The sequence below is a fragment of the Bactrocera tryoni genome, chromosome 4 (assembly GCF_016617805.1).
Source record: "Bactrocera tryoni isolate S06 chromosome 4, CSIRO_BtryS06_freeze2, whole genome shotgun sequence".
NCBI lineage: Eukaryota > Metazoa > Arthropoda > Insecta > Diptera > Tephritidae > Bactrocera > Bactrocera tryoni.
Genome location: NC_052502.1, coordinates 73,076,396 through 73,102,015, shown reverse-complemented (window position 1 = coordinate 73,102,015; position 25,620 = coordinate 73,076,396). Strand labels below are relative to the sequence as shown.

Sequence of the window (25,620 nt, the reverse complement as noted above, 5' to 3'; positions counted from 1 at the left end):
AGCTGACCCTAGATAAATAAGTGAGGATTGCACTGCCTCTTATGGTCTATTATGCCTTCTGACTGACCCTTACGTTCAAGATTAAGTACCAGATAGTTCCATTCCCTGGCTGAGTAGGCATCGGATCGTTCGGAAGAAGAGTACAATTAATACAAAAGTATACTGCCTCCCAAGATCGAATAGCCAACCACAAGCATCAAAACTTGGTACCGATTCATATGAGGTTCCACAGCTTCCCACAGAAAATTAAATAGATTTTCTTATATAGAGCCATGTTTGTCATTAATTCGCAGTTTTCCTTTTTAACATTCTCGAAGTGACAACTTCCAATATTGTATTCCATTCAAATTTAATTGAGAGACATAAAGCTGCACTTTTTTCACAAGAGCGGTGTCAACTAACCGGGTGAAATCCGAAGTGTTGTCAGAACTGTCCACTCGACAGCATTTCGCAAAATTATATCTTTGATAAACTTCAAAATCCTAACAAGTGTTTTTCCAGTTTAATTAAATGACTAAACCTTAATTTTTTTTATGTATGTATAAGCAATTATATGTTGCCGAACTAAGCCCTTAAATAAATGGTAAAGAAACGAGACTCCGTATATAGGTATTCAGACTATATTTACTTCCCATTTTCTTCGATAAAAAAGTCGATAACCTTCAAACCCCTGTTTTTATAATCAAAACAATGAAAAGCTTGCTAGGTAGTCAGCAAAATGTGTGCAGCAGATCCGAATAAATGACAAAATGGAGAGAATGCTAAGGCCATACAGTAATGCAGAATGAGTCCAATGGAATCAGTGCTTGGGCAAAAATATTATACCATTTTAGTTAGTTTTAACTATTCTCTTATATCCTCTTTCTCCTATAACTTTCTGTTATAGTTACCCACTTACCAATTTTAAAAGTAAAAACCAATATTTTATAGGTATTCAGTGAGTCATCCCCTTGCAGAATGAGCTCTCTGGAATTAGTAAGCTTGGAAAGAAATTTATATGCTATGTGACCGTAGATAGTTTAACCAGGTTTGTTAATTTACTTCCTTTGGTAGTAATCATCTCAGATTAGTTCTCTCTAGTTCATGAATAACTCTGAAATATCCTGTTTTATGTTATATCGTCAGTCTGCGCACTTCTTTTTTTAAGTACCTGTAATTACTTACTTACTCTACTTACCAATTAAGTTTGGAAGAGGGTCTCCTCTTTTATAGTTCGTCAGTGAGTCGTCTCTTGGTGGTAGCCTCATTTTCTCTAACAGTAACTTATACTTACCACACATAGACATAGGTGAGGTTTATAGACTATGCGAACTCTCGAAACTTAATGATATCGAAAACGCTTATCATATATATATATCACCTATGTCAAAGTGCAGATTGCTATCGCTGAAAGTGCGGCTATCATTAGGAGATCTCTCCCTCCCCTCCCTCTATTGTAAAAAGAACAACCCTTACTGTGTATGGAATCATAACTTTCCTGTTAGTTTTTCAACTCCGTGTTTCATTGGTTAATGGAAAATTAGTGAAGGAGGAGTGTGTTTGATCTCTCATTTGTGAGGATCGCATAAAATTTCAAATCCTAAAATTGGGAGCATTTCTGTAAGGTATAGTCCCATAAACAAAAATTTAACCGAAATGCACCCAAATAACTTCAATTTTTATAAAGTCGCGTTTAAGGAGGAAGGCCTGCTTTAGAGGCTTCAAAAAATCGATTTTTTTTTTTTAGGATTTTTTCGAGAAGGAAAGAAATATTATAAATATAGTTATATATTTAAACATCATTCACACATTTTTTGGATACAAAATCTTTGATGTTCTGCCTTTAGGAAGCAATTGTCCGATGCAACTCGCATGTGCATTTGTCGAACGGCAGGCAGGATGCTGGTCGCAATTTCTATCGGAAACAAAAAATTCAAAGAGATTCATATCTTCTAGTTAAGCTAAAAAAATTCTTAAAGAGTGTAATATTAAAAAAAAAATTTAAATTAAAAAAAGTGGTTTTTGACCAAAAAAATTTTATTTTATGTTGTTTAAAAATCTGTTCAAACTTTACTTTTCTTAGTTTTTTTAGTTTAAATAGAAGATAATTTAATGCCAAAGATAATAAACTTTGCCCCAATTCTATTTTCTTTTTCTTCTTTTTTTTCTATCCTGCCCGCCAATTCAGAAAAATCGCGTAAAAGTTTTCGCTTTTTGCCCAAGCGCTCATATATCTGCTAAACGCTCGGTCACTATTTCCCTTCTAGCTTCGAAAATATTTCGAATTCCCATCTAAAACTTTGGGGATATATTTTTAGATTAGTTTTAAAGATATTTAAGCGGAAAAAAATAATCGATTTTTTGAAGCTTCTAAAGCAGGCTCCCCCCTTAATGCTTCAATATGATAACGGTTATCTGTGCGGATATTTTGTGTCCAAAAAAAAATACAAATCCATCCTCTACATTCATATGTGCGTGTGTGTGTATGTGACTGTGTGTTCGTTGCGTTGGTGAACTACCAAAAATATGTCCACTAATAAAGCCAATATTTATGCCTTGCCATGTGGATGCCACACGCCGTCATTGCGCTGCGTTTGGACACAAGCAATTCGCTCGTCATAAATTAGCTATTTAATCAAATTTCGTACAAATTATGACAAAATTTTATAACTCTATTTGCGTGGTGCCAGCCAACAGCGCCTAAAAATATGCTATTGCTATTATATTGAAGTTGACAGTGCTGAAAAGCTAATACACACACATGCACATATTAGCATTATATAACATGTATGTGTATACAAACAAATTTGCTCGAAATTATTTGGCTTGCTGCAGGAAGGGAAATAATTTGATGGTTTTGTACAAATATATATGTATTTGTATATTATATACATATGTATATATTTTTGTATATAACTACATATACATATACTCCTATATGTATTTGTATACGTCAACACACATATGTCAATGCATGTACATATACATTCTCAAATTTACTTTGACGTCGCGTCCAACCATCCGTAGCATATCCTCAGGCGCTTTAAATGCTCAACTGATAAAAATGCAGTTGCCATAGAGACTTGTATGCCATATTGGCATACAACAAAATTTTATGTTGCAACTGTGACAGCTACTAATTTGCAGCTGTCAGATACATATCTATTTATAGGCACACACATACACATTCTTATAAAGAAATGGCCGGTGTATAAGTGTAAATGCATTTTATTCAGGCTTGCAGCTGTTATCTGCGTGGCCACCACAAATGATCCAGCCCGTGGTAGCGTAACGTAAAATTTTGAGGCAGACACATATACATACATATACAGTCATATGTACGTAAATACGTTTAGCATATCTAACGTAAATATTCGGGCGTGGTTGGGGTGACCTGAAACTCAGTTTTTGCTTCAATTTATAATAAATCTCATACGTAGTTATGTATGAACGCATTATATTACGTATACGTATGTATGTAGTTATGTATGGTTCGCTACTTCAATTCGAATTATTGCAGAAAATGAATGCAAGCTCTCTTTTGATTCATAATTTGTTTTATTCAATTTTTGTTTTTCAATTTTTTGAATTCTTTCAAATTTTCATACTTTTTAGTTTTAATTTTATGAAAACATATTATTGTTATGAATCGTGTACAGAGTAACTTGCTAATGGAAATAATTTTTTCATAATTTTTATTTTTAATCTAATTTGATGTGTTTTTTTTCTAAGTTATTTTTTTATAGTCATTAATTTTAACCTTTTAACCTTTAAGGTGTTTTTTTTTTAATAATTTTATAAGAATTATTCATTTCGGAATTTTTATTTTTTTTATAATTTTATTTTTTCTTAATTTTTTTTATGATTTTTTTTAACTTTTTTATTTTAAACTTCTTTTTCAATTATTAATAGTTATTTAATTTGCATTTTGTTTACTAAAAAATATTCAATTTGTTAATCAATGATATATATTTTTTTTTTGGTTTTTAGGTGTTTCCTAAAATTTTTTATATTTTTTACTTTATTTATTATTTTTTTTTTTATTATTTTTTTTAGAATTATTCACTTCGAAATTCTTTTTTTACAATTTCTTTGTTTTGTATTTTTTTTTTTTGCTTTTTAATTTTTACTTTATTTTTTCTCTGGTTTTATTATTTATTAATTTATTTTTTAATTTATTACGAATTATACGTATATTTCTCATTTTGTTTACTTTTTAATACAAACTAGTACAGTTCTATAATTTGTTTTACTCTCATATGTTGTTGTTTGTTTTGCCTCCAAATTAATTTCAATGGCGTTAATATGTGCATAGATTAAATGTTTTTGCTAAAATAAATATCTTTAGTTTTTTTTTTAATTTTTTCGGTTTATTTTATTATATTTTTTACTTTTTACCTTTTTCTCTTTTGTTTTTTGGTTCATTCTACCTTTTGGTTTTTGTTTTTGTTTTTGGTTTTTATTTATTTATTTCTAATTCTTTACATAAAATTATGTAATGTTGCATGCTTTTTCTTCTATTTTTTGGTGGTTTCCTTGCTATTTTTTTAAATATATTTTGCTTTATGTTTTCTGAAAAATTATTAAAAAATTAGAGGTTTATTTTTCTTTATCTTTTGTTTTTTTTATTTCGTTTTTTTTTTTTTCTAATCCTTTATTTAAAGTTTTGTAAACTTGTTGTATTATTTTTTTTCTTTAATTTTTCTTTTGCTTTCTTTTTTTTTATTAATTTATTTCAATATTTTATTTATTTTGCTTTATTTTTTTTTGATTATTTTGATTTCATTTTTTTGACTATTCTAACTTTTGGTTTATTTTTTATTTTCTTGCTTTTTTTTGTTTATTTTGTAATTTTTTTCCAATTCTTTATTTAAAGTTTTGTTTTCTTTTTTTTGTTTTTTGATAATTTTTTTTGTTTTTCTTGTTGTTTTTATTTATTGTTTTTTTAATTTATTTGGCTTTAATTTTTTTTGGTTATTCTTATTTTGGATTTGTATTTTATCTTTTTTTATTTTTTCTAATTTTTTATTTAAAGTTTTGTAAACTTTTTTACACTTTTTTGTTTTTTCATATTTTTTTTGCTTTCCTTGTTTTTTTAATTTATATAATTTTTTTTTATTTATTATTTTTAATTAATATAATCTATTTTATTTTTTTCTGGTTATCTTAATTTTTCTATTCTTTTTTTCTTTTATTTGGTTTTTCAATTCTTTATTAAAAGTTTTGTATTCTTCTTTACTCTTTTTTTGTTTTTTGATAATGTTTTTTTTGTATTCCTAGTGTTTTATGTTTTTTTTAATTTAATTTTACCTTTTTTTGAAATTTTTGATTTAAGTTTTGTAATATTTTTTATTATTTTTTGTTTTTTCATATTTTTTTTGCTTTCCTTGTTTTTTAATTTATTTTTATTTCATTTTTTTTAATTTATTATTTTTAATTAATGTAATCTAATTTTTTTCTGGTTTTGTTTTTTTTGTATTAATTTTTTTATTTTTCCCATTTCTTTATTCAAAGATTTGTATTCTTTTTTACTCTTTTTTTTGATAATTATTTTTTTTGTTTTCATTGTTGTTTTTATTTATTTTTTGGTTTTTTTTTTTTAATTTTGTTTGGCTTTAATTATTTTTGATTATTCTATCTTTTTTATTTTCTTATTTTTTCTAATTTTTTATTTTAAGTTTTGTAAAATTTTTTATTCTGATTTTTTTTAATTAAATTTTTTTGCTTACCTTGTTTTTTAAATTTATTTTCATTTAATTTTTTTTTATTTATTAAATATATAATATAATTTTTTTTTGTTATCTTAATTTTTGCATTCTTTTTTTGTTAATTTGTTATTTTTTTCCAATTCTTTTTTCAAAGTTTTGTATTCTTTTTTTACTCTTTTTTTGATACATTTTTTTTTGTTTTCTATTGTTTACTTTATTTTTTTTTTTAATTTATTTGGCTTTATTTTTTTTTTTGACTTCTAATTTTTGGATTTTTTAATTTTTTTTTTTTGTTTTGTAATGTTTTCGTTTTTTTTGTCGATGTACTTGTTACAATTTTGGTTTGCTTTTTTATTTCTGTTGGCCCGCTTTCATTTTTTTTATTTTGTGTTTTTTATTTATTTCGGTTCTCTTTAATTTTTTTATTTAATTATTACTTGTAATTATTCATTAAAGTTAAATATAAATATTTAGTTTTTTCCTTAATTATTTAAATAATTATTTCACATTTTTTTGTATTATTACGTGTTATTATTTCAATAGCTTTTTTATTTATATTTATTTTCTTAAAATTTTTTATTTTATTATTTCTGTTTATTATTATATTTTATTTCGCTTTTTTCGCTAATTCATTTCAAAGGCTTAAAAAATTTCATATATTAAATGTTTGTGCTGAAATAAATATTTAAATTTTTTTTATTATTTTATTCAATTTTATCTTTGTTACAATTTTTTTTTGTTTTTATTAAATAATTTTTTTTTGTTTTTATTTAATTTTTTTGTTGAATTTCGGCATTTTTATTGTAGCCTTTTTGTTCTTTTAATTTATTGTGTTGCTTTTAATTTCCTTTATTTTAAGCTTTAATTTTATTTTTTCATTTAAAGTTATATTGAAGATACTTTTTTTAATTGTATCATTAATTATTTCAATTTTATTTAACATTTTAATATTATTAAGTTTTATTATACCAACAGATGGTTTTAATTTATGGAAAGTGTAGTTTTTTTTGTTTTTGCTTGCAATGGATGTGCGTAAAATAATTTTTGTTAAAGTTTTCCCGTAACTGCAGGCATATTTGGCAAATTAAAGATATGTGGCAGGGCCTTCAACATTTTTATATAGTAAATAGTTTAATAAATTGTTATATGATTTTGCATTTTAAAATTAAATTTGAGCAAATTTTTTCATTTTTTTATTTTTTTTTTTAATTTTTTAAGGTTTTTTAAATTAGTTTTTATTATTTATTTTAACTTTTTAATTTTATTTTTAGGTTTCTTTTTAAATTATTTTTATTTTATTTTTTATTATAATTTTTTAAGCTTTGTGTATTTTTTTTTTAAATTAATTTTTAATTTTTTTTACTTTTATTTTTTAATTAATTTTAGATTTTTTTAATTTGGAAGTTAAATATTTAAACAGAAATCGCCTCACCAAAAAAAATTTGTGAACATATAACCAAAAGTTTTTAGTTTATGTATTAAATAAACATGTTTTATTTACCATTTTATTTAAAATTAAAATTTAATTTTTTCAAATTTTGTTTATATGCATGTATATACATACATATGTACATATATTTACGCAGAAATACGTGTATTTAAGTTATTGACATTAATTTTAACTGAAATATTTTTAATAACCACGCGACTCGCTATTTGCCAGCCAAAAAGTTGTCACACGCACCCACACACACACACATATTTCATAAATTTTTGAGCACTTTCAATGCAATTAATTAAATGTAACTATTTAGTGCAAATATTGGGCATTTAAGCTGCGAGCATTTGGCGCATTTAAAGCGCATGCAAAATGCAAAAATAATGCCAAAACAAATAACGGTAATTTAATTAACTAAATATGCTGGTCTATAAAATTATATGCAAGCCATCCACAAGCGCATACACACACATTCACAGACACACAATTATAGTCATTTGGGTGGCACACGCTTATGGAATTTCAATAATCCAACAATTTCGTAGCAATTAGCAGTTGAAATCAAGTTTGACAAAATGCAGCCAAAAATTTACAATAATAATATTAATGAATATATTCATTAATCAGCCTAAAAATGTCTAACAAACCGAAATTCATTTATTTTGATAATGCAAGCGTTAAAAGTGCGACTTAATTAATATTTATATGCTCATTTAACGGTAATACTTAGCCGGGTGTGTGACAATAGGTGTTGCAGTGTGTGTGTGTGGGCAAATAAATACCGCAATGTAATATGTATGCATTTATGTGTGTGTGTGTGTGCGTAAATCATTTTCACGCTGTGGTTTTTGCCTTTAATAATGCATCCTAAATGTATGCTATATTAATTTACAATGACGTCTCGCCTGAGTAGTGCGAGTGTATATTTTTGTATTGTGTTATTTTTTAGTTTTTTGTTTGATTAATGGGTACCAGCAGTTGATATGTTAAATCTGGAAGTAAAAATCCAAAAAAGTATTAAAAAAAATTCAAAATCGTCTCTCACAATAGCAGTACAATTGTAACATAGCTAATTATACTGTTTTCTGCGAAAATTTTTTTTTGCTAATAAAGAAAAATATGTTTTTACTCAAAACGAAAAACAAATATGTATACATACATATATGCAAGCCAAGTACCAGTGAAAAAAAAAAATTCCTTTTTTTTTACAAAAAAAATATTGTATATTTCTCATATTTCCATATAATACATATTACTTTGATAAGAGAAACATTTTTTCCTGCATTCACAATTTCAATGTACTTCACAATAAGCTTACTTGCACTAAACAGTTTTTTTTTTTGTAATAGTAAAAGTATTGCATTTTAAACGAAATGAAACCTTAACACGCCCACGTTATCAAACATTTTTGTCGCGGTAAATTATTTAATAATATTTCGAAAAATTTTAAATATTGTTCTTATTATCATATTCGCACTCGGTTTTATTATTTTTTTTTTTTAATTTTTTGTAAAGTAGTAAATAATTTTTTTTTAATATTTTCAGATTTTTTATTTTAAAATTTTGACTTTTAAACGTTTGCTTTTTTCGTTTATAATTTTTTTTAAGTAATAAAGAAAAAAATATATTTTGAAATTAAATTAAAATTAAAAAAAAATATTTTATCTTAAGTTAAAATTTATTAATGTGTTTCGAGAAAACTTACTTTTATAATATTTTTAGCTCTACATTTTTAAATTGGGTTATTTATCGTAGTTTCATTTAATTTATCTCAAATTGAATTTTTTTACTCTTTTACTTTTACACTTTTATAATTTTACAATCTTTTTTATTATTTACTTTAATTAATTTTGAAAAATTTTCGTTTTTAACCTTTTTTGTTATTATAATAATTTTTTTATTATTTTTTATTTTATTTTTTTTTATAAATCTCTTATAATGTGGTTGTTTTGGGTTTTTAGATTTTAGTAAAATTTTTTTTTACCTGTTTTATTGTTTTGTTGTTTTAATTCTTATGTTTTTTATAGTCATTTTGGTTTTTGTATTTTTCATAAATTTTTGATAATACTATAAAAAAAATTTATTGCAGTTTTGTTTATTTAATTTTTTAAATATTTTTTTTAATATTTTTTTTTAGCATTTTTATTAATTTTACATTAGCTACTTTTTGGTTTTTGTTTTATTATTTGGTTTTTCTTTCATAATTTTCACAAATTCTTTATTTTATTTCTTATATCTATAAAGTTTGTAATATTTGATTTTTTTCCTTTGTTATTATAATTTTTTATTTCTTATTCATTTCTTATTAGACCTTTTTTTCTGTTTTTTTTCGTTTTTAGACAATTTTTTGATTAGTTTTATTATTTTTTTAAATTTTTATTTTTATTATAAATTTTCATTTTTTAAATTAATTTTATAAGATATGATTTTTTAACCTTTATTTTATATTTTTTTATATTAGACACGTTTTTGCTTTTTATTTTTTATTCGATTTTTTAACTTTTTAGTTATTATAACTTTTTTGTTATATATTGTTATTGTTGTTTTGTTTTTTAAAAATTTTTTATTAAGATACATTTTTATTGTTGTTTTTATTGGATTTTTTTTTTTGAATTTTTGGTTTTGTTTTTTTTTTGTCATTTATGTTTATTTGTAAATCTTTTAATATTTGATTTTTAATTTTATTAGTTTTATTTTGTTATTTTTTATTATTTTTATTTTGTTATTTTTTATTTTTTGATAATTTTTTTATAATATAATAATTTTTTTGAGTACATATTTTTTTATTAATTTTATAATTTTTTTGTTTTTGTTTCCTTATTATTGGTTTTCTTTTATAATTTTCATTTATTTGTAATCTTAGTTAATTTTTTAATATGTATTTGGTTTCTTTTCCTTTTTATTATTATTAGTTTTTATTTATTTTTCTTTTTTTATATTGATTTTTTTGTTGTTGTTTTTCTTATTTTTAAATTTTCTCTAAATTAATTCTTTTAATTTTATAATTTTTATATTATTTATTTTGTTTTTATTATTAATTTTGATTTTTTTTAAATAATTTTGTAAGATCTGGCTTTTTACCTTTTTTATTATTTTTATGCTTTTATATTTTTATTAATTGTGTTTTCTTTTAAAATTTGCGCATTTTTTATTATTTTATTTATTTTTCCTAATTTTTTTTTTTTATAAAATACAGCTGTTGTTGTTTTTTCTTGTCTTTTTTGTTTTTGCTTTTTTGTTTTTGCTTTTTTGTTATTGATTTTTATTTAATTTTCATTTATGTTTATTACTTTAGTGAATTTTTAAGATTCGATTTTTTATTTGTTTTATTAATATTATTTTTTTTTTGTTATTTTTTTTGGTTTTTTTTATATATTTTCTATTGTAATTCAATTACCATTTTTATAACAAAACAAACACTCTAATGTAAAAAATGCTTTTGAAATAATAATGTCTGTTTTAGAATAATATTCAAATAGCATTTTTTATAAGTTTCTTTAATTTACAAATTCTAACCACATCTTCATCATTCTTCATCTGCATAAAAACACACCTTCAAATTTTCTTCTGCAAATATATTTTTTATTTCATTCCAAAATTTTTTTATATTTACATCTCAATGGTTATATTTGCTTTATTATATTTTCTTCTATTTGATCGGATTTATATTTTCCCCCTCCGAGGTCGCACCTTCCGCTGAAAAGAAAAATAATAATTTTATATCATCATCATTGCATTAAAATTTTAATATTTATATTTCTTAGTTTTAAGATAATTTATACTTTAAGTAAAATATTAAACATTTTAGAGTTTCTTAACAATATTTGATAGTTTGCTAATTTTAAATATTTTCCTATAGCAGCAAACAATATTACTATGTCTGAAACAGAAATTTGCGTTTTTTCCCAATTTTTTGTTTTGCGAAACCGGCAGCAATAATTACTGCTTCCAGAACACTTAAAATTTCTATTACCTTTTCCCCACATTAATACCTTACTACCTACATATAGATACATATTTTCTCAATAACATTTTAGATCTAAAAAATATAGATCTATTTTTAAAGTCTACAGATACCGATCAATATCAATTAGAATTTCTATTCAAGAGCGCGGCATTTCCGATAAGAAAGCATTAGCTATTACTATTTATGTATATTTATATAAAAGCATATAGCTTCATATAGTCGGCTTGATTATGTCTACAATATAAAATTGTGAATCGTATCAGCTGAAAGTGATCAGTGCATTCTCACGAGCCACGGTTAGGCGATAAGCTTCTTTCTGTGCTGTGTCAGCACAAAACAAAACAATTCGCGAAAGCACAACGCGCTCAAAAGAATCAATGAGAGCGGTAGAAATCGCTTATCAATGGCTCGGCGACGCGTTAGAGCGCTTTTAAATCGATTTTTGAAAACGCGCACAGTGAATTCAGTGTGAAAGTGTACGCAAAACTGAGCAGTTCTATTAAAATGCGAAACATTTGTAGGCGCGTGTTGTTTACCCGTATGCTCTTAACCTTGCTATTGCTGGGCTATGTAAATAGTGACGTCAACGCCGCGACCGCTGCGGCAACGGATGAACGCACATCAACGTACGCGAATGTGGCTCACAGCGATGCAACACCTGCACCCACCAGCGCGCCCAGTAGCGGTAAAAGTACACCGCCTGCCTGCGCAGCAGATTATTGGCCGCGTCAACTGGACACCATGCACGCTTATGTGGACGACGTAATGTGGCCCTGCGACGATTTCTATGAGTACGCATGTGGTAATTGGCGTGCACCATATCAATTGCGCGCGCGCGGTGCACATGACACACTGAGCGCCGTGAAAGCGGACAACAAACAACAATTAATGGCGTATCTATTGGAAAAGCAAGAGGCGCTTCATACGGACGCGCGCACAACGTTGCAGCGCAGTGAAAAGGTTGCAGTGCGTTTCTTCAATGCATGCGTCGAGCGCGTTACGGGCGAAAACAGCTACACCGGGCGTTCACATTTGAATGTGGAAGCCGCCACATTGCGTACATACACCGACGCGCTACGTCGCATAAGCGAGTGGCCAGTGCTGAACCCCAATTGGGAGGCGATTGACGCGAACAACACCCTGAACTGGGGCATATATTTAAGCGCGGAGTTGCGCCGCTACGGCGTGCAATCTCTGTGGCGTTTACTAGTCACCAGCAACTGGCAACAAGCGGAGCAGCAGCTCCTCTACATATCGGCGCCAGCGTTCGATTTGCTCAAACCAACGCGCAACGCGGCGCAATACGACAGCGACTCGGAATATGTATACAAACGGTACGTGAAATATTTGATGCTGGATTTGGGCATGCGGGTACGACGCGCGCAAGCTATTGCCAGCGAAGTGGTGGAGTTTGAGAAACAGCTCTTTGAGCTGGTGCCCAGCGAGAGCTTGGTGCTGCTGCGCGAGCCACAAACGTTGACGTCATTGGCGGCTGAGCTGCCCGAATTGAATTTGCGTGAATATTTCGAGGTGGTTATGCGTGATATAGCCGATGAATTGCCCAACGATTACGCAGAACGTCTGCTAATTGTGGCAGATGTACCGTATTTGCGCAAGCTCCGCGATTTCTTAAAGCGCACTAAACCGGAGGTGCTCGCTAAATATCTGCTGGTGCAGTTTTTGGCGCACTTCGAGGTGAGCCTACACGATGAGGAGAGCTTTCAAGAGCAGCGCGATTACTGCTTACAACAACTGCACGCTTTTCTGCCAGCGGAACTAACGGAAATGTTCATGCGTCTGCAGTACGGCGACACAGGGGATGCAGCTAATTATATGGCGCATACGCAGGGTGCCCTGAACGACATTTTCACAAAGCTGAAAATGCAATTTGAACACTCGCTGAACGCCACGAATGTTTTTGAACGCGATGCGCTCACCAAATCACTGGGTATGGAGAAGCTGCATGCGATGCGCTTGCTGCTGCCACAAGCGGCTAACGGCAGCAAAGCTCATTTGCCATCCACTATCGAGCTGAGCGGCAACCACGATGCCAATTTGCTGAAATTGTGGCGTTGGCGCATGCATAGCCAACTGCATGAAGTGCTCGAAACGTTGCTGACAGGACGCAGCGCACCGCCTGCCTTCAACAACTACGGACCACTGGATGTGAATGCCTACTATCGGCTGAAGAAAAACGCCATCGAACTGCCAATAGGTATATTGCGCGCGCCCTTCTACCACAACTGCCTGGATGCAGCGAAAATATACGGCAGCTTCGTCTACATCATTGCGCACGAGCTGATGCATGGATTCGACTACGATGGCCTCAATTACGATCAGGCGGGGAACATGGTGAGCAACTGGGGCGCCAAAGCTATAATACGATTCGGCACGAGATCGCGTTGCTACCTCAGCGAGCGTTACGACGATGGCGAGGTGACGTTGAATGAGAATATCGCCGACACGGAGGGTCTGCGCCTCGCTCTGGAAACCTACAGACGCAGTGTAGGTGAAAATAACACCCTAACGACGGAACAGATGAAGCTCTTCTTCCTGAGCTTCGCGCAAACGTGGTGTGGCACGAACGCGTCGCGCACCAATAATCTGCACGATGCGCATAGCGTGCGCGTCAACAATGTGGTGAGCAATTTCGAGGAATTCTCGTCGGCATACGGTTGTGGCAAGCAGAGCCCCATGAATCCACCCTACAAATGCAGCATATGGACCGAGGAGTAGCGGAATTGGACGTGGACCTTCTGTATATTGTTCTATAGTTACTGTGTTCCATTGTATATACCGTTATTTGTAGATTACAATAAAGCTGTGCATGGAGATGAAAGAGAACATCGTGGTTTGATTTGATGGCTTTGTGGTGGGGTACAGGAATGCTTGCGATGAACCCTTTAGGACTGTGGTTCTACCAGAAAGGGTTGTCCCAAAATATTGCGCTCAACCTTGTTCCGGGAACGGTAGAGCGCTTAGGGATAGTAACAAAACTCAGTATCTTTGCACAGTGGGTCATTATTAGTAGCCTTTTACACCTGGCTTTTTGATAAGAGGTTTGGGGTTTGTTCGTGGACCAATAGTTTGGTACGGTTTTCAAATTTTCTTAAAGAAATGGTTCTATAATGCCATCTTTTGGCATAAAATTCTAAAACCATATTTTGGAAACGAGATTTTTGGTTTTTGAAGCCCTCTCTGTTGCTCAGAAGCCTGGAGAAGCCGATATCCCACATTTATTCTAGGGTTTTTACCCCTATTGCTTCCTTTTTTGCTTTTAGAAGGCTTTTGAAGGTTGAAAATCAGCCATGGATAATGAAAAGGAGCTAAAATAGGGAAATACTTTATTTAGAAGCTTATTCCAGAAGAAAACTATGGGTATATCTATATTGTTTCTTCGTTGGAAAGCTTTTTATAAATACGATTTTGTACTTTCGTGCTTTCGTAGCTCAATCTTTGACGGGAGCATTGTGTTTTATAAAAATTTTAACTCTAAATTCTTCACATTTCAGTTAAAATGAAGGTTTTACTAATTTTTTGGGTGGGTATTGGGTAGACACCCAAATAAACCCCCGAATTGGGTAGACACCCAAAAAAAATTACTAAAACCTTCAATTAAAATGAATTGTGAAGAATTTAGAGTTAAAATTTTCCATAAAACACCATTCTCCCGTCTAGAGTGGCACGAAAGTACAAAATCGTTTTTATAAAAAGGTTTTTAACGTAGAAAGAATATATGAATATCTCGCAGAATAGGCTTCTTAATAAAGTATTTCCCTATTTTAGCTCCTTTTCATTATCTATGGCTGATTTTCAACCTCCAAATGCCTTCTAAAAGCGATAATAGGAAGCTAGGAGGGGTAATGACCCTAAAATTTTACTAAAAATGCATTCCGTCGCAAATTTAGTTACAAAAGTGGGTTATCGCCTTCTCCAGGCTTCTGAGCAACAGAGAGGGCTTCAAAAACCAAAAATCTCGTTTCCAAACTATGGTTTTAGAATTTTATGCCAAAAGATGGCATTATAGAACCATTTCTTTAAGAAAATTTGAAAACCGTACCAAACTATTGGTCCACGAACAAACCCCAAACCTCTTATCAAAAAGCCAGGTGTAAAAGGCTACTAATAATGACCCACTGTGCAAAGATACTGAGTTTTGTTACTATCCCTAAGCGCTCTACCGTTCCCGGAACAAGGTTGAGCGCAATATTTTGGGACAACCCTTTCTGGTAGAACCACAGTCCTAAAGGGTTCATCGCAAGCATTCCTGTACCCCACCACAAAGCCATCAAATCAAACCACGATGTTCTCTTTCATCTCCATGCACAGCTTTATTGTAATCTACAAATAACGGTATATACAATGGAACACAGTAACTATAGAACAATATACAGAAGGTCCACGTCCAATTCCGCTACTCCTCGGTCCATATGCTGCATTTGTAGGGTGGATTCATGGGGCTCTGCTTGCCACAACCGTATGCCGACGAGAATTCCTCGAAATTGCTCACCACATTGTTGACGCGCACGCTATGCGCATCGTGCAGATTATTGGTGCGCGACGCGTTCGTGCCACACCACGTTTGCGCGAAGCTCAGGAAGAAGAGCTTCATCTGTTCCGTCGTTAGGGTGTTATTTTCACCTACACTGCGTCTGTAGGTTTCCAGAGCGAGGCGCAGACCCTCCGTGTCGGCGATATTCTCATTCAACGTCACCTCGCCATCGTCGTAACGCTCGCTGAGGTAGCAACGCGATCTCGTGCCGAATCGTATTATAGCTTTGGCGCCCCAGTTGCTCACCATGTTCCCCGCCTGATCGTAATTGAGGCCATCGTAGTCGAATCCATGCATCAGCTCGTGCGCAATGATGTAGACGAAGCTGCCGTATATTTTCGCTGCATCCAGGCAGTTGTGGTAGAAGGGCGCGCGCAATATACCTATTGGCAGTTCGATGGCGTTCTTCTTCAGCCGATAGTAGGCATTCACATCCAGTGGTCCGTAGTTGTTGAAGGCAGGCGGTGCGCTGCGTCCTGTCAGCAACGTTTCGAGCACTTCATGCAGTTGGCTATGCATGCGCCATCGCCACAATTTCAGCAAATTGGCATCGTGGTTGCCGCTCAGCTCGATAGTGGATGGCAAATGAGCTTTGCTGCCGTTAGCCGCTTGTGGCAGCAGCAAGCGCATCGCATGCAGCTTCTCCATACCCAGTGATTTGGTGAGCGCATCGCGTTCAAAAACATTCGTGGCGTTCAGCGAGTGTTCAAATTGCATTTTCAGCTTTGTGAAAATGTCGTTCAGGGCACCCTGCGTATGCGCCATATAATTAGCTGCATCCCCTGTGTCGCCGTACTGCAGACGCATGAACATTTCCGTTAGTTCCGCTGGCAGAAAAGCGTGCAGTTGTTGTAAGCAGTAATCGCGCTGCTCTTGAAAGCTCTCCTCATCGTGTAGGCTCACCTCGAAGTGCGCCAAAAACTGCACCAGCAGATATTTAGCGAGCACCTCCGGTTTAGTGCGCTTTAAGAAATCGCGGAGCTTGCGCAAATACGGTACATCTGCCACAATTAGCAGACGTTCTGCGTAATCGTTGGGCAATTCATCGGCTATATCACGCATAACCACCTCGAAATATTCACGCAAATTCAATTCGGGCAGCTCAGCCGCCAATGACGTCAACGTTTGTGGCTCGCGCAGCAGCACCAAGCTCTCGCTGGGCACCAGCTCAAAGAGCTGTTTCTCAAACTCCACCACTTCGCTGGCAATAGCTTGCGCGCGTCGTACCCGCATGCCCAAATCCAGCATCAAATATTTCACGTACCGTTTGTATACATATTCCGAGTCGCTGTCGTATTGCGCCGCGTTGCGCGTTGGTTTGAGCAAATCGAACGCTGGCGCCGATATGTAGAGGAGCTGCTGCTCCGCTTGTTGCCAGTTGCTGGTGACTAGTAAACGCCACAGAGATTGCACGCCGTAGCGGCGCAACTCCGCGCTTAAATATATGCCCCAGTTCAGGGTGTTGTTCGCGTCAATCGCCTCCCAATTGGGGTTCAGCACTGGCCACTCGCTTATGCGACGTAGCGCGTCGGTGTATGTACGCAATGTGGCGGCTTCCACATTCAAATGTGAACGCCCGGTGTAGCTGTTTTCGCCCGTAACGCGCTCGACGCATGCATTGAAGAAACGCACTGCAACCTTTTCACTGCGCTGCAACGTTGTGCGCGCGTCCGTATGAAGCGCCTCTTGCTTTTCCAATAGATACGCCATTAATTGTTGTTTGTTGTCCGCTTTCACGGCGCTCAGTGTGTCATGAGCACCGCGCGCGCGCAATTGATATGGTGCACGCCAATTACCACATGCGTACTCATAGAAATCGTCGCAGGGCCACATCACGTCGTCCACATAAGCGTGCATGGTGTCCAGTTGACGCGGCCAATAATCTGCTGCGCAGGCAGGCGGTGTACTTTTACCGCTACTGGGCGCGCTTGTGGATGCAGGTGTGCCTTCGCTGTGATCCACAATCGCGTACGTTGACGTGCGTTCATCCGTTGCCGCAGCGGTCGCGGCGTTGACGTCACTATTTACATAGCCCAGCAATAGCAAGGTTAAGAGCATACGGGTAAACAACACGCGCCTACAAATGTTTCGCATTTTAATAGAACTGCACAGTTTTGCGTACACTTTCATACTGAATTCACTGTGCGCGTTTTCAAAAATCGATTTAAAAGCGCTCTAACGCGTCGCCGAGCCATTGATAAGCGATTTCTACCGCTCTCATTGATTCTTTTGAGCGCGTCGTGCTTTCGCGAATTGTTTTGTTTTGTTTTGTGCTGACACAGCACAGAAAGAAGCTTATCGCCTAACCGTGGCTCGTGAGAATTCACTGATCACTTTCAGCTGATACGATTCACAATTTTATATTGTAGACATAATCAAGCCGACTATATGAAGCTATATGCTTTTATATAAATATACATAAATAGTAATAGCTAATGCTTTCTTATCGGAAATGCCGCGCTCTTGAATAGAAATTCTAATTGATATTGATCGGTATCTGTAGACTTAAAAAATAGTTCTATATTTTTATAGATCTACAATGTTATTGAGAAAATATGTATGTAGTTAGTAAGGTATTAATGTAGGGAAAAGGTAATAGCAATTTTGAGTGTTCTCGAAGGAGTAATTATTGCTGCCGGTTTCGCAAAAAAAAAAAATAGCTTTTCGGAATGTTACTGCTGCAGATCTTATTCAAAAAATTTCTTGAAAAAGTATACCGAAACTTGTTTATTCTGTAATGCTTCTAAACAAGGCTTATTGGATACTTTTTACTTACATTTTAAATAGTTATTTAATCCGGTAGAAAAATATTATCGAAATATGCGGAAATAAAATTCTCTCGAATTTTGTTACAGAAAAAAATGTAAAATAAATAAAATAAAATATAATGTATTTGTAAATAATTTATTTCAAAGAATCGTTTTGTCGATATATTTATTTTATTTTCGGCAAAAGAAAATAAATTGTATACTATGGAAAATATAAATAAAATACTTACAACGGAAAAATAAATCTGCTAAAAATATTATTTATTTTCAACGGCCTTCAAATAAAAAAATTTTCTATGAAAAAGTAATAAAAAAATATTTTTGAAGGACAGACCTATTTTCAATAAGAACTATTTCATTAAAGATTAGTAATTTTAAATACAATATAATAGCAATATAAAAATGTATATAATTAAGGGCATTTTATATAAAAAATATTTTTTCTACAAAAGACCGTTTAAAGAGGTTATTTCATAAAAAAATATAAAACAATATTATATTGAAATCAGAATGCTTTACTATAGTATAAAACATTTATTTTTTACTGCACTTATGGTTTTTTAATTTAGTATTTTAAAACTTTAACTGAAAAGCCTTTCTGGCAACGAAAATGTATCTATCTCTATATTAGCAAAAAATTATTTTTTTAAATAATGAAAAATTTGAGGTAAAAATTTTGGTTTTCTAAATAATCAAAAAAAAATGTAAACTAAGAAACAAACAATTTCTAAAAATATTAAAAAATTTAAAAAATATTTTTTTTTTTGTTTTCTAAGTAAAGAAAAAATGTGAGTAATGTTTTTTATGAACAAACAAGATTCCTAAACAAATTTAAAAAAAACTTAAAAAATTTTATTTTCAAATAATAAAATAAATTTAAATAAAAAATTGGATACTATTTCTTTGTTTTCTAAATAATAAAAAAAAAATTGGGTAAAAAATTTGTTTTTCTAAATGAGAAATGAAAACTGGCAAAAAAATCTTAAAAAAATTATTTTTCTAAATATTAAAAAAAATTGTAAACTAGGAAACAAAAAATTCCTAAAAAATATAAATAAAAATTTAAAAACAATTGTAAAATATTTTTTTGTTTTCTTGAAAATAAAAAAAATTGTAAGTAAAAAAATGCTCTTCTGAAATGAAAAAACAAAATTCGTAAAAAAAAGTAATTTTTTAAAAAAATTAAAAAAAATTTTTAAATGTATAAAAATTTTAAGTTAAAAAAATAAATTATAATAAAAAAAATCCTTTAAAAAAAATTTAATTTAAAAAATCCTTAAAACTGTGCTTTTCCAAATAATAAAAAAATATAAACGAGGATAACAAAAATTCTACAAATTAAAATTCACTTTTTTTTGGTTTATGAAATAATATTATATTGATAGTTGAAAAAGTCCTTTCGTATTTTGTCGATAGATGTCGTTGCAGTCGTATATCTCCAGTGCTACCAATCGCATTGTATCATACCATATAGTGTTAGAAAGGTGAGATTTCAAGCTTCATTTAACCAAAAGAAAAAACAATTAAATTCGTGGAAGTGGAAAAAAAGTTACAGCTGTTGAGTGAAAATAATAAAGAAATTCGCTATATTTTGAAATTTTTGTAATAAAAAAGGGAAGAAGCCACCAATGAAATTTGTGAAGTCTACGGAGACGATGCTGTATCAGTTCAGTTCGTGTAGCACAACAATGGTTTTACACTACTGGAATAATGTCTCTAGCGGAAAAATGGCATAAAGTGGTCGACCAAAATGGTACATTTTTGTTTATTTATTTATTAGTATAAATATAAAAAAATATGTTAAAATTTGATTAAAAATACGAAAAGAGTTTGCGACTACCCAATAAAAAAAAAAATAATAATAATAATGTTAAAAACAAATTAAGATTTTTTTAAATATCTAATTTTTCTTCTTTCCTTTTGAGCATAGGTAAAAACACTTGCATAATACAAGACGCTTGCTTTTTAATATCTTTAACAGCAAAATTAATATGAAAAATTAACAAAAACAATTGCTTTGAATATTATAGTCGCCAGGACTAATACTACATTTATTTATAGCAAAAGTTCGCGTAGTTTGCGCATTCACTTATATATTTTATAAATTGTTGCTGTAATATACTTGCTCTTTATTAAATAGCGCCAGTCAAAACGTACTTATATATTTACATAAAGGCAAGTACTATATATGCATACATATATGTGTGTGTGTATTTATTCATTCGACATGCCAGTCAGCTACAGCAAGTCGAAGAACAATAAATGTCAATTATCAGAGCGAAAAGCGAGCATTTCGGCCACGCCATTTTCGGTCAGCAGGCGCAGACAATGCGGCGCAGGAATTAAATAGACACACACACACCTACACGGAATTATTTGATATTAATGTGCAAGCACTCATGCACACCCTCACAATAGCAAAGCAGTAATGAAAAAATGTAACACCGTTAGTCTAGCAGGCCGCCGCGCACAGGCTGCTCGCGACAGTCGTAACGGTACATGCATGCAACAGTTTACAATGCGACCAACTGTGGTCAGCGCGACAGTGTTTTAATTGGACACACGCACACAAACGCGCACAGCCATAACGGCAAATTGTTGCGCTACTCAGTCCGGCTTTACCCCTGCGCTCACTGCTATTTGGCCTAGCCAGCTGTATCAAACGTAAAAAATAAATACATTTTTATATAAATCCGACCCGCTGACCATTTATTGCCGTGCCGCTTTTATGCCTACCCACTCATAATGCCAGCAACAAAAGCAGTTCACATGTGCAACCACACATACATACATACATACATACATTGACATGTACGAAATATGCTGCTAAAAATAATTGCTTTTCCACGTGCGACATGACCCAGGATAGCTGTATATACATATATGCATATAAATACATGTATGTGTGTGTGCGTGTCCTACCATTGGCGTGCATTTATTTTTAACCTCCACTTTGGGGTCTAGGCTTTTTATAGCCACATTGGTACATTGCATTTCATTGCAATTGTGTGGGTATATGTATACCATATGTACGATTTATATATATATAAGTATGTACAAATATACATACAAATTGTGAAAAGCAAGAAATTAATAGCGTTTTTGCTGACGTGAAACAAAAACTTTGCTGAAGTTATTAAAGTAATTATAGACTCTGACTTCACGGCGTGAGCTTAATTTGCGAAAAAGCTCAAGAAGCTCTTGTCAGTTATAATTATGTAAACTTTGTTTGGATATAGAAAAATTGGCAATAAAATAGTTACAGAGCAATGTTTCCAAATAAAGTAGTCAAAAAATGCTAGCTAAGGTAGAGACGGCATAAAAATGTGTTCCATACACAGTAGTAGTACCAAAAAAAGTACTAAAACTCTTTTTTTCTAGCAAAAAAATACTAAAAAACTTTTTATTTACTAAAACATAAGTACTGACAATCATAATGTGAATTTTTAAAATAGTGCCAAAGGATAACAAAACTTATCTAAAAAAAATAAAAAAAAAATTTAAAAAAATGCCCAAAACTTATCTAAGATTTTTAAAAATTTAGGACAATAAAGAATGAAGCGATTTGTACTAAAAAAATTTAAAAACTTTCATAATAAAACATTTCGCCATAATTTAGCACAAAAAAGTATCAGAAAATATTGTACTAAACATTTTAAGAAATTTGTACTAAAAAAGTACTACCAGATAGACGTATAAATTGGTATGGAAGAAGTAGAAAAATGTTTTCCTACCAGAAAAGTACTAAAAATCTCTTTTCTACAAAAAAAAATTAAAATTAAAAAAAATGCTAAAACAGTGCTCGCCATAATTTTGCACAAAAAAGTATCAGAAATAATTGTACTAAAAATTTTAAGATATTTGTACTAAAAAGTACTACCAGATAGACGTATAAATTGGTATGGAAGAAGTAGAAAAATGTTTTCCTACCAGAAAAGTACTAAACATCTCTTTTCTACAAAAAAAAATTAAAATTAAAAAAAATGCTAAAACAGTGCTCGAAAATTATTGGAACTACTACAGAATTTTGCACAAAAAAGTATCAGAAATAATTGTACTAAAAATTTTAAGATATTTGTACTAAAAAGTACTACCAGATAGACGTATAAATTGGTATGGAAAAGGTAGAAAAAATATCTTTCTACCAGAAAAGTACTAGAAATCTCTTTTCTACCAAAAATATTAAAATTAAAAAACAAATGCTAAAGAATTTTCCAAAATTAAAAAAAAAAAAAATTAGTACAATAAAGTATGAAAAATTTTTAAGCGAATTGTACTAAAAAAAAATTTAAAAACTTTCATAATAAAACAGTGCTCGAAAATTTTTTAAATTTCTACATAATTTAGCACAAAACAGTATCAAATATTTTGTACTAAAAAATACTAAAATTTCGAAAAAAATACTAGAGTATCAAAAAAGTGTTTGAAATAATTGTACTATTTTTTTTATTTATTAAGTGTTTTTTTTAAATTTGTACTAAAGGCACTAAAAGTGTAAAAAAAAATTAAAATAAATAAGAGCATTAAAACTTTCTGAAAAATTTGGTACCACAAAAAACCAAAACGCTGTTTTACTAAAAATGAATTTTGAAGCTAGTCAAAAGTAATAAAAAATTTACACTTTAGAAGTGCGAAAGTCGAAAAAATAATTATAATAAACAAAAATAGCAACCGGGGAGAGTTCTTCAAAAAAGCTACTAAAAACTGAAAAAAAACTGCTGCAGTACTTCTTTATACGCTCAAAAACATTAGTACTAAAATGCGAAACATATTTTTAGTACGTTAATTAATTGTTCAACAAACGGCAGATTCGTGGTGTCGAAATCTGGAAAATTAAAAATTATACCATATCTAACAAAATATTTAGTACACGGTATTTTTAGTACAATCATCTTACTTTAGTTTTGGCTGCGAGAAAACTTAAGACGGAATGTTCAAAACACAGAAAGCTGAAAAATGTAAAATTTTGTAAAAAAAAAAAAAATATTTCTAAATTTTAATTTTTAGTACACAAAATTTTTAGTACCAGCAAAGAAAAAAATGCTTTATCTAATTAGAAAATTTATGTAGCAATATTTAACACCTAAAAATATGAAAGTTTTGAAAATTATGAGAAAAATCTAAAGAAATAATTATTTTTAGTACACAAAATTTTTAGTACCATAAAAAATGTCGCTATGCTTTAGAAATTAAATAGGATAAAAAGGAATATTCAAAACATAAAATGTCGAACATTATGTAATTTTGTTAAAAAAAATCTAAAAAAAAATATTTGCTAAAAAAAATTTTTAGTACACAAGGTTTTTAGTACAATCTTGGAAAAAATTCATAAAGCTTTTAGAAAAAATTTGAAAGTTTAAAAAAAATTATATGATATGTAGGTACACTTGAGTAAGATTAAAAACTATGAAATTAGAAAAGATTTAACGGATTTTTTTACGACAAAATTTATTGAGAAAAAGCTAAATTTTCAATATTTTTATGTTTTATTGCTACAAAATTTCAAAGGCAGCGACAAAACTTAGCTTAACCCCACTAAAACGAGCACTTATGCCACAAAATCGCTGGCTTACAGTTAAGCAACGCTTACAGCTAAATTAAACGCCAAAAATCAAAACAACGGCGCCTTTTACCGTAAATCTGCGTACAGATGCAGATTCTGGACAAATCCGCAGCAGACGTCTGCAAGTATAAAAGTTTAGCAAACGGAACAAAGCACCTTGCCATTCGCATGCTAATAAATAAGTGCCATAAGCCAATCTGCGTCGGGTAGCGCAAAGGAGCGAAAATATGGGGGAGTGTGTGTGAGAAGGCATTGAAGGCTGTATTTGAGTATGGCGGCACTTTGACTGGCTTAAAAGGCGGCTAGCTCTTAAAGTGAGTGTATGTATATACCGCATAAATATACATATGTACATGTATATAATATGACTCGCTACTTCGCTGAAACACCGCTTTTAGGCGCACAAGTCTGTGACTATCTGTTCTTAGTAAAGTTTATGTGTGCTTAAGCATGAGTATGACTGTGTGTGTGAAGTGCTTTTTTCTACTGCCGCCGGCCGCAAAACCGACTGTTGCTTTATGGTATATTTGACTTGCCGATCTCGTACGCTTCGCTTGCTTGATTCACGCTATTCTTCTCTATTTATTTTCATTTTTTCTATGGCGCTTTCGTTTGCTTCGCTGCCTGACTTTGATTTGCGTTCATTGTCCTGTGCAGTCGGCATATTTTTTCGGGTGTTGCGCTGGGATTTCGTTTATGCGGCTGCCCTTTAAAAATCATGTTGCAAGGACATTACAATTCGGATTTTTATTATTGTTTTTATGCTGCTTTTCAACTTTGATCGTTATGGTTTTTACTATTTGAGGACTGAGAACATACATGTGTATATGCAAAGCCTAAGTCATAGGAATTTTGTCTGTCTGGGATAAACAGAGAAACCAAGATGAAAGAAAAGCAAACTTTGCACCGCTGATGTGCTTTTTAAGAGCGCTTGCCTTACGCGCAAGAATTCAAAGCACCAAATACCTTTGAGTGTCTATAAAATTGTGGTTTAGCCAGAAAATACTGTGGTTTGACTAAGCCAATAATGTTATTGCCTTTTTATATATACATAAATATACATACATATGCATATAGAAAAATATGTTTTCAGCGATAATGAAATTTTGCCCCATAATGGCTGGGGAAGAAAGTCAATAAATGGAAATGTTCTGTCAATGAGATCATACTACAAAAATTTTTAACACATACAGTACCAAAAAATTGTATTAACAACTGTTAACGAAAAAAAATTGAAAATTGCTTTAAAAAAAGTTTTTTTCATATCATACATAGCCTACTCAAAATCAACTAAAATAAAAAAGTACTAAAAATATACTAAAATTTTAGAACAAAAATTCTTGTATACTTAACGTAAGGTTTCTTTCTTGGGCGCTCATCAAATTTCATAAGAAATAGTACTAAAAATGTACTAAAACTTTGGTACAAAAGGTACTTGTGTACTAAAAGTTCGCAATATTATTTTTTTCTTAAACGCCCATCAAAATTCTTACAATTAAAGTAAGTACTAAAAATGTACTAAAGTTTTAGTACTAAAACTCTTTCCTACTAAGAGTATGCGCTAACATTTTTTTCTTGAATGGCCATCGATTTTCATACATAAGTAAGTTGTACTAAAATTTTCATCAACTGTAGTACCAAAAGT

The 25,620-nt window shown here is 31.1% G+C and overlaps 3 protein-coding genes across 3 annotated transcripts in view; 2 read left to right on the top strand and 1 right to left on the bottom strand.

The window, feature by feature from the left end:
- Window positions 1–25,620, top strand: part of LOC120774114 (high affinity cGMP-specific 3',5'-cyclic phosphodiesterase 9A) — a 170,273-nt gene that overhangs the window by 126,805 nt on the left and 17,848 nt on the right. The gene's annotated exons all lie outside the window — the stretch shown is intronic.
- LOC120774115 (neprilysin-4-like) lies at window positions 11,573–13,936 on the top strand. Its single transcript, XM_040103477.1, has one exon. It carries the CDS (start codon window positions 11,597–11,599, stop codon window positions 13,826–13,828), a length of 2,232 nt encoding a protein of 743 aa, XP_039959411.1. The 5' UTR covers window positions 11,573–11,596; the 3' UTR covers window positions 13,829–13,936.
- On the bottom strand, window positions 15,399–17,744 carry LOC120774117 (neprilysin-4). Its single transcript, XM_040103478.1, has one exon. It carries the CDS (start codon window positions 17,736–17,738, stop codon window positions 15,507–15,509), a length of 2,232 nt encoding a protein of 743 aa, XP_039959412.1. The 5' UTR covers window positions 17,739–17,744; the 3' UTR covers window positions 15,399–15,506.